We start from the raw sequence: 10,143 nt of genomic DNA, 5'->3' as shown, positions 1-10,143 counted from the left end.
GTGAATCACACAAATGCTTGTCCTACGCGGGGATCGAACCCGCCACACGTCGCGGTTACCATGGGCACCACTCGGCTATCCATGAATATTATACTGACAAAATAAGTATACATTATTAGTAACAATGTAAAGTTTATTTTTGATTGGGTGGTTTAGAGGGTGTCTATAAAAACGCTAGTATAAAGCTGCCTTATAATCTGTTATTATTGTGTGCAAGCCTACAAAATATAATAGTAATATATGTAATTACATAGTATATACTGTTAGATAAATTTCCTCTTGATATTACATACATTACAAAATGGAAAACAATTTATACATTTAAAGTAAAATATCACAAATTACCATCATTCAAGCAGGATCACGTCCTGTTTGAAGCAGCTCCAAAGCATTCCTTAAATTTCCAATGGCAGTTTTTATGTCATCATAGTTCAGAGCACTGCTAGCCCATTTACAATATTTCTGTGCTTTAGCTATTTGATCTGGAGTAAGCTGTGCAACCATCGTTGAGTTATCACCATATAGTGGGGTCGGTATTTGCGGTTGCACTGGTTGCTGAGATGGGTCGTAAGGTACAAAGCCACCAGGGTTAAGATCTGGAGTATATGGAACAGGTGGTAGTTGCGAGGCTGCTCTCAAGGCTGCATTGGGATCAGGCAAACTGTTGTTGAAGCTTGATGGTACAATGGGTGGTGTAGCTGGAGTCACAGTTGTGAAACCTGGAACTTGAGGCAGGTCCGCAGGGCCAGCTGCAGGCTGGCTGTCGGTTGCAGAACCTTCAACATTGTCATCACCATCATTTGACTGCATAGGCCCTGAAACAGTTTATTGAGTACATTTAAAAAAAAACTAACAGTTATCTGTCATTTTACTTAATACATTATGGTATAGTCGTATACTTTCTGGGCATATATGGCCACTGATGTTAGACATGAATTATACTTTACGACTTCCTGTTGAGTCACAAAGTTATAGCAAATATAATATTTATGATAAACATTGGTTGGTATTATGTACTAAAAAAATATTGGAGATTTAACTAGAGGGTAAGTTTAATACTATATGTGTGAAAAGTGATTTTTAAAATATAACTTATTGTTTAACAATTCTTGAGTTAACAAAAAAGAGAGAAGATAACTATACCTGGAACTGGAGTTTCCCCATTTTTCAGACAGTTGTGGATATAAGCAGCCTTCCATTTTGCATACTTTCTGTTCTGTGTAGCTTCATCTGTCAGCTCTCCAAATGTTGTAAGAACATCGTAGATCATACCAGCAGTGTAGAAAGCTTTGACAATATTTCTGAAACAATAGAGTAGTCTCTATTAAAAGAATATTATAATATCCTGCACATTCAAAGCTCTAAAATCTATTAATTAAGTATCAAGAGCTCTAAATTGGTCATTAAATAGACACAATAAGTGACCATAGCTGCATAGGTACATTCAATACACACTATAATTTAATTACCAGAACATAAACAAAAATATTTGTATAAGGAATATTTAACAGCTATATGAGATACATAAGGAAATCAGGATTTAGTACATAATTATTATTTATTAAAAGTGAGCCACATACTTCCCGTAATTTTGTTCTCTATCCTGTTTGTCAGCATACAAAAATAATTTCAAAGCATAATTTTCAAGATGTGCCTGTGCTGCCACCTCATTTATGATTGAATCATTGTCTTTGTTAATCTTCTTGCATTCTTCCAGCCAGTCCATCAAAGCTGTAAATTCATAAATTACATATAAATTTTTATTCTACACTAATGTTGAGCCCCTGATTTACAAGGTAGATTCTTTCCGTTCTAATTAGATTATTTGCTTGAAGGAACCTAATTCTGATTGAAATTTATCACATTATTACATTTATGGGCAATTTATAGTTATAGGCAAAGTCAAAGCCTTTATGTATACTTACCCATCAAAAGCCTTGTTTCTTCTGGAGTCTTCTTATTAGTAATTTTAAGGCCAACTTGCAAAGCATGTAGTCTACACCAATAGGCCACTACTGGATCTCTGGTATCATGTTCTGCGGCAGTCTTCAAGTAGTGCTGGATAGACTTCAAACTCGGTGGGCACTCGGGAATATTAACAGACATTTTTACTTTAACTGCAAAGAATAAGACTATCAAAAAATAGATACTATTATCGCAACATGAACAACTACGTCTAAATCACATTTGCTAGAGTTCATAAATAGACGCAATTTATATACCTTCATGTACTGGATGTTACAAACAATTAATCTTATTTTCGAAAGAGTACGCCCTTAATACGAGTAAAAAACGGAAATAAGACCACTGTCCACTACACAATTTCTGACAAACAAATTTGACTGACAAATGGTCAGAAATAGTGATGACAAACACTGCAGTGGACACAGAGTATAATATTACTTTGGCTTAGCCCTTAGGTACCTATACTTCGTTTCTATTCCACCAAATTAATGCTTGACGACAAATTGAGAAAATAATATTCTATGCGTTACATATTTTTTTACTATGGACCCGCGGGCCGCAGTTAACTAATCAGTTAAATATATTATAACTCGAAATTCGTTGCTAGTTCTTTTTTTTTGTGAGTAAAAATATTAAGCTTGTAAATACTTATTCTTTCAAAGAAACCAACTACAGCACATTTTCAAAATTCACACGTACATTGTAGATATTTAAAGTTAATATGTTTAATATTTTTTGTATTCAAAATCCAAGTGGTGATAATTTTGTAGTCAAGTAAGAGTCAATCAAAATGTCAAATACGACGTTTGTCAAACAAGCGAAAATTCCCAAAAAATTATGAATTTTATTGAGTTGGTGTTTTTATCTTATACAGCATAAGTGTGAATATTAAGAGAGTTTCACTGGTTATTAAAATCATTTCCAAGATGCCGTCAAAGCAGAGAAAGATTGCTATGATGGGATACCGTTCCGTAGGTAATGTTATCGTTTCTAAGTCTTGTGCGTCTTATTTTCTGAGAGTGACATTATAATAATAAAAAACGTTTTCAGGTAAATCATCTTTAATTATACAGTTCGTGGAAGGACAGTTCGTTGACTCTTATGACCCTACTATTGAAAACAGTAAGTCTTTTTACCTTTCAATTTAATGATAACATGTTTTTGTCACGCTACGAGCGTACTACGATACGGTACCCCACATGTTGCCAAAAAGTTTGATTTTTTCTTTGCATTACATTGTCTACATTTGGGTATAAAAAAGAAACCATTTTATCTTGAAGAAAAGTATTTTCTCTCATGCTTTGGTTTTGTGAGTTATCAATATGAAGCATGACTGTCATGTTTGTTATGATTTCACAATTCATTCATACCTACAGCAAGTTTTTTTTTCTACATGACGCGAAGTAACCTGTGTTGTTTTATTATTAGAATTTTACTCAATAGTAAATTGATTTCATTGGTTACCAATCTGATATCATCAATAAGATGATGTAGTTAGAATAACAGTACATATTAAGTATTTTTCCAATCTCTTGGTTAAGTGTTTTAGTGAAAGACAGTTCCTATATGTATGGTTTAAAAATACAGATGGTAAATTAAGGTCATGAAAACCCTGCTCTGCCTATTTTATTGTTTTTGTAAATCCATTTAGGCTGTATTACCTTGATTAAGTTGTTTTTTCTATATTTTTATAGCTTTCACAAAGTTCATACGCCTGAATTCAACTGAATATGAAGTAAAGTTGGTAGACACAGCTGGTCAAGATGAATATAGCATATTCCCACTTCAATACAGTATGGACTTTCATGGCTATGTACTGGTATACTCCATAACATCAAGTAAAAGTTTTCAAATAGTACAAATTATTTATGACAAACTCTTGGACATGGTTGGTAAAATACAGTGAGTATTTCTGCAGCACAACAAATAAAATATTAGTATTCTCAAGGTATATTAATTAACTTTTGTAATTGTTTTTACAGTGTACCAATAGTTTTAGTTGGAAATAAAACAGATCTTCATTTAGAAAGGAAAATTAGTACTGAAGAAGGTAAAAGACTTGCTGAGAAGTGGAAGGCTGCATTTGTAGAAACCAGTGCTAAGAGAAATGAGGTAATTTCTAATAAGACTTATTTTTCGTATTTTTTAATATTATTTTTAGAAAATTTCCATTTATTTGGTTTTTATTTGTTGACTTTTCTAATGGTTTCAGTCTGTCACGGACATGTTCCATGCCATCTTATCGGAGATAGAGAGGTCAGATGGACATATACCAGACAAGAATGGATGTGTTATTTCTTAATGAAAGTTTGTGTTCAATAAACAAAGTGCTTTTTACTTAAGCTAAAGTGATTTAAATGTAGTGTTTGTATGTGCACAGCAAGCTAACTGTTGCGACCATTGCGAGTTTTGTAATTATGTTTATACACCTCTGGCTGCTTGGAGAATGTTTTTCTGCTTAGGAAAAACTAGTGTTTTATGTTGTTAATTGTATTTACATTTTTACTCTATCTAGAATTGTTAATATAAAGCCACCATGAGAAAAAAAAACATATGACATCATACAATTTTGCATCAGGTTAAAAATCCCTTCCGTGCATTTTGTTTTAAAAATTCTACAAATTCTACTTCAATCACAATAATGTAATAGTACAAAATTGTTAGTAATGTAAAAGGATATAACATCATTCATTATTCCTACAAAATATCTGGGATTACTGGCTTTATATTAAACATATTTTATTTTTTTATCACATACAAATTTTAAGATCCTTAATTCATTATGAAGGTAATGAAGTTTGTCAAGTACATAATATATTATAATTATTAATTATGATTTTGTATATTATGTTTATATTTATAGAAATTCTCTATAAACAAAGTTATTTAGTGAAAAGTATAGTAATCACCAATTCAATTTCCTTTTAAGTTGAGAAATCTAACATAAAGAATTGGAATTAAATTTCATACAAGGAGAAAATATATAACATACTTTAAGTTGTCACTAATAGATTGGGTATAGTCAAGATAATTAGATTGCAGAGATGTTTGTAAAAACTTGATTATATTGAAACCATTTTGTAATTGTAAAAATGTATAAACAGTGTAAATTGTAATTTTTCCCTGTGGTTATAGATAGTTATAATTTATGTTGTGTGAAATTGCATTTAGAAATCTGTTACTTGTTATTTTAGAGGCTCGAGTTAAGCGGTATATTTATTCATTGTAATGTATACATTTACAATCTTGTGTTGTCTGTGGTTATTATCCTAAGACTTGTATGACTCGAGTTTGGGCAGAATGCTATCCATAAAAGTTAGAAATCTTTCTCACACTTTGAACATGTGGTTGCAGTCACACTACACATATTATATCAAGGACTGCAACATTATTTGAAATAAACCAATAACAAGGAGCTCTAGTCCTGGTGTGAACAAGTTATAATTTTAAACATATGTAAATATAAGTTATTGATAAATATAGATGGATAAATTATATATAATGGGATTGTAATAGGTTGCCTATGTTGTATGTCAGATAAATATTAGAAATCAACACTTTTACTACCAACACTATTCTGTAAAAAAAAAAAATAGCAATAGCTGAAGTTCTGTATAAAAAAATCTTTTCATGCAATCCATTCAAGATAATTGTAACAAATATGCTGGTTAATGTCAGACATCTTTTTGATATTGATGTGAAATCCTTAATGATAGGAATAGGGAGCCAAACTTTTCCGATACACCAGCATATGGCCGCGTTTCTACTGACGCGGAGCGGGGCGGAGAGGAGCGGAGAAGAGCTGTGAAAAGTGGAGTGGAGCATACTTTTTTAATCGCGCTTTTTTGCGGTTGGTTACACTCAATCTCTCAGAAAGACCATACATCATGTTGTCGTTTAAAAAGAAAAAGCAATCATTTTATGTCTTTCTCTACTTGAAGACGCAGATAACGAATCAGATCGGCACCACCCCTCTCGTGCTGTTTCCATTGAAGCGGAGCGGAGATTTCGAGTATAGTGATTGTTCAATTCGTGCACCGCTATGCTCCTCTCCACCCCGGCGTCAGTGGAAACGGGGCCTAAGGCTGCTTATATAATTATATATCTATACATCAGACTTTTTTTTATGACTGTCTCGTTAACCTATTGTCATAATGTGCATCAGCATTATAATATTGTGTACTATTTTTAAATTTAATCATCTGCTTACACTGCATGCAAACCATTCATTTCCCTGACTTAAAAGGGTTTTCAATTCTTCTAGTTTGTTTTTGTGTTTCTTTCATTAATTCGTTAAAACATTATAGGTACTTGTAGCGTAAAGTATATTATTATTCAAGGAAACGTGGTTCTCGAGGTTATTCAAATTAGAGTTCTGAATAATATTTATATAGTATAGAAATACACACAACCAATCAAAATTAATCTGGTGCTGAAAGTTTATTTGGAACATTGGAATTGTGTGTATTCATTCGATGGCAAACAATGATACTCAAAATGAGTATCATTGTTTGCCATCGAATGACACGAAATAAATGTTTTGGTTTTTCTTCGCGGTAATAGGTTGTACATTCATATGTCTAATTTGATTTGTCTTAAAACACTATTGTTATAAGTTACCATAAAATTGGTAGGCAAAAAATATTTTTAAGCTATATGGATATTTTTTTCCAATTACGACAAATACGTACCTTGCAGAATTTACTAAACCTTAAATTAGGTTCTTTTGTCTATATTCTATGCAACTGGCCATGGTTCGAAGTTTTTTGGAAATGGCTTAGAACCTTATTTACGATAATATTTTTAAGTAAAGATCGGTAGCTTAAAAACTTAAGGCATTAAGGTTTGATCGAGCATAATTTGATCTTTAGCTTTTAAGAAATTCTAAAATTGTTTTTATGGGTTTTGCGTGCGTATATTAAAGGGTTGATAATAGGCTTGTGGTAAAATAAATATATTTCGGTACTGAAGAAACATAAACCAGTACCAAATGTATATATGTATGTGCCTATATGAAATATGTAACATAAGGCAGTCTACCTTTCGTGCGATACGCAATCGAGCCATATTATCTAATCTGCCTAGGTGTACGATTAATATTTCTTCCAAACAAAATAAAATGATCATGGTTTATTCCGTTTAGAAGTTCGAACCCACGTTGGGCGCCAAATTGTTCTTATAATTTACCAGGCTTTTGTGAGGGCCGGTTGGGCCTTGAAAATAATAAAAAATATGGCTAATATTCCTTTCAGAATACTCGAAGAGCAAACGATATTGCAGGTTGTCCTATGATATGATGGATTTTGTATGCAGTAAATCGTTTTTTCTTTTTCAATTTTTCACATCGCCATCTGGTCTCAAACTAAGCAAAGCTTGTGATATGAGTACTACGCAACTGATAAATATTTTAAAAATACATGGTATTTCCACTGTGCAACCCTGATCAGATAATTATGTTTATTGAACATGAACAGGATAAAGCATTTGAAATATCCATATGGTGTGCATACATTAATTTAGATAACCTTGGGTTTATCCCTTTTTTAAGTAATGTTACAATGCTGTTCTGGCATTAGTCAACATAAAAGGACATGCGATCTTCCGAATGTTTGTTGAACATTATATACATATTTCATGTTTATTTAAATTGGTTTTGGAAAAGTTAGCTGTATCCATCATGATATACATAACCACCAAATTGATGCGGACACCAAAAAGAGCACTTCCAAGTCACAGCGTAAATGTTGTAAAAGCTTATACCCATTTACTTGCTTGTATATATATTTTAGGGTTAGCAGAATTTTCTACTTACGCAATATTCATTGCATGGCGTAGCTGTGTAGTGTAAGCATAGAAAACTTAATGAAGCTTAGTGAATTATTATAGCTATTCAAAATTGTGCAAAATAATTCTGTGGCACAATATTGTAGGCAACCATTTATTTGTAAATAACTACAATTAAAAATAAACAACTGCCACTACTGAATATGTGTATTATTATTTTTTACCAGATTTTTCCTATAGCCCCTATTACCAAACGTTAATCATCTACTCTGTAACCGAGGAAATACTTGCAGCCTGGAAGGGCAGTTACACCTCCATGGTTCTAAATCTTTATGGTTCTAAGTGTAAGAGCTCCTGATCTTAACGGCAGATGCAACCCAGCGTAAAAAAATTCGATACTCGAAATAAGTCCTATATTTTTGGTGGATTTATTGGATTCTCTAGACATTGTTACAGGCCGATATACGTAAAATTTATTTATTCTAATTATAATAGTCACTGGGCATTAGGTGGTAGGACAGACATTTTTTCTTTTCTATTATAAAATAAAATGTAAAGAAAACTAGTCGTACATTATTATTTTAATCTACGCGATGTGCATGTGTGCTATGGGTCCTCTTCTATCCCATAATAATACTTTGCTATGCCCGAGAGAGTCCAAAATTGTGTTTATATTGCAACCTATTAGCTAATGTAAACTTTGGAATTCAATAGGTACAGGATTGTATTACAGTATTTAGAGACCAAATCATTGTTGACCTCTTTACCCAGCCGTTTAGATTTCTGAACGTCTGGCTTGGGCTACTGTCACAGTGACAGTTTATTGTCAACAAATTATTGTGAAAATGGCGACGACTACCGGAGTAGGTTTTCGATGGTTAGATATATTAGAAAAAGAATTCGACAAAGCATGTGTCGAATTAGACACATCTCTAAGTAAGTAATATTTGTTAACATGGTTTATCATATGCTGGTTGTCGATTTTGCATAAAAGGGTTATCCTATCGGATCGCTACTGGAGTTAGTCCACTCGTTTTATCTCCACTTTTAGAGTGTTTTGCAAGATTTCTTGTATGTTAACATTCGATTATGCTCGTTTATAGAGTTATTCATGAGAGTGTTCACTACTGATGCTTAAAACTTCATCCCTGGGGCGATGAAATATTTTTTTCTGATAAGTGTATCGACAATGTTTGATCGCTTAGAACTATTATGTTATGGTGTTTAGATAATTTTTGAAACTGTTATTACCATCCCGCTTTATCAGTAATTATGTTTCTTCAACCGCCAAGAAAAAAAGATAATTGGACCTATCGATTACTGTAGCCCAATTATTGCTCATATTGCATGAAATATCCTGCTGATGTTAAAATATTGCCATTGTGGTTCATAAATTGTCGTGTTAGTAAGGTAACATTTGAAACATAACTATGTATATCTGGAGGGACAATGACAGAATAAATTAATCTGTGTTATAAAGTTATTCTTAAACTTCTTTCTTATGTATTACAGCAGAGTTGGAGACTGAAGAGCCAGAGGTGGTGTTTGGTGCTCGACAGAAGATTGCCACTCTGAGCTCATGTTTTGCGCAACTAACACACAAGGCCCTCACTATATTTCAAAACAGTGCTAAAATTGAGGTATGTCTATTGATTTTGAGAACAACATTCACAGTTTGTGAATATAATGTAATGAGTATCTAAGTGTTCATGGAAAATATTTTTTGACTGTATCATCAGTACTGGATTTTTTAATCTTCTTGAAAATAAAAATGAATTGCTGTTAGTTATTCTTGCTAAAGCTCGAAAACAGCTGAACCGATTTGGATTATTTTAGTCTTGAAATATTTCTGAAAGTCCAGGGAGGAAAGTGACAAAATACAGAAAAGTAGCAAATAAAAAGAATTTATGTCTGCATTGTTATCATCAACTTTTAGGCGGTATGTAGTTTGCTGGGCAGCCAGTCTGTTATAAACATATCCAATAAATAAATTGCTGGCTAAAGCATCTCCCTATATAAAATCACCTAGTTGTTATTGGTTGGATCGATTACAACATAATTAGGGATTTAGACTTATCAAGAACTGGCTGTCTTTTTGCATGTTTCTTGAATGTTTGTGGAATTCTTTTTCTTAAAGGGAAAAAGCAAAGAAAAAATGAGTATTTCAAAAATATTTAAAGGGCTTTCTCATGAATAGTTCAGCTAGTGAAATACCATGTATGGTTGATTTACTGGCCACCAAAACCCTTATAAACATTATACCTACATATTTTAACTTTAAATATTCCACTTCAAAGCCAAAGCAAAGGTATTTCTCCTCATAGCAGAATGTTTTGAAAAGTTTATTTCCAGAACAAAAAAACTAGGAATTTTATTTACTTGTAAAGTATTATG

At 32.5% G+C, this 10,143-nt stretch overlaps 3 protein-coding genes across 3 annotated transcripts in view; 2 read left to right on the top strand and 1 right to left on the bottom strand.

Annotated features, from left to right (window-relative positions):
* Positions 1-180: 180 nt before the first annotated feature.
* On the bottom strand, positions 181-2,350 carry LOC113495053 (vacuolar protein sorting-associated protein VTA1 homolog). The gene is made up of 5 exons (XM_026873633.1): positions 2,223-2,350; positions 1,926-2,117; positions 1,581-1,731; positions 1,144-1,301; positions 181-815 (listed from the first exon to the last, which is right to left on the bottom strand). Exons 2-5 carry the CDS (start codon positions 2,104-2,106, stop codon positions 352-354), a joined length of 954 nt encoding a protein of 317 aa, XP_026729434.1. The 5' UTR covers positions 2,107-2,117; positions 2,223-2,350; the 3' UTR covers positions 181-351.
* Positions 2,351-2,746: 396 nt separating this feature from the next.
* LOC113495052 (GTP-binding protein Rheb homolog) lies at positions 2,747-4,323 on the top strand. Its single transcript, XM_026873632.1, has 5 exons — positions 2,747-2,940; positions 3,016-3,087; positions 3,660-3,867; positions 3,948-4,077; positions 4,178-4,323. The coding sequence occupies exons 1-5, from the start codon at positions 2,892-2,894 to the stop codon at positions 4,265-4,267; spliced, it is 549 nt and encodes a 182-aa protein (XP_026729433.1). The 5' UTR covers positions 2,747-2,891; the 3' UTR covers positions 4,268-4,323.
* A 4,228-nt stretch (positions 4,324-8,551) lies between these two features.
* The window catches only part of LOC113495176 (Golgi-associated PDZ and coiled-coil motif-containing protein-like), a 39,526-nt gene continuing 37,934 nt past the window's right edge, over positions 8,552-10,143 (top strand). Inside the window, exons 1-2 of the mRNA XM_026873784.1 lie at positions 8,552-8,685; positions 9,262-9,389. Coding sequence (XP_026729585.1) covers positions 8,595-8,685; positions 9,262-9,389 — 219 coding nt within the window. The 5' untranslated portion in view covers positions 8,552-8,594. The remainder of the gene's footprint in view (positions 8,686-9,261; positions 9,390-10,143) is intronic.

Source organism: Trichoplusia ni, chromosome 6, assembly GCF_003590095.1.
Source record: "Trichoplusia ni isolate ovarian cell line Hi5 chromosome 6, tn1, whole genome shotgun sequence".
Lineage (NCBI taxonomy): Eukaryota > Metazoa > Arthropoda > Insecta > Lepidoptera > Noctuidae > Trichoplusia > Trichoplusia ni.
This window is presented reverse-complemented; position numbering and strand designations above follow the sequence as displayed.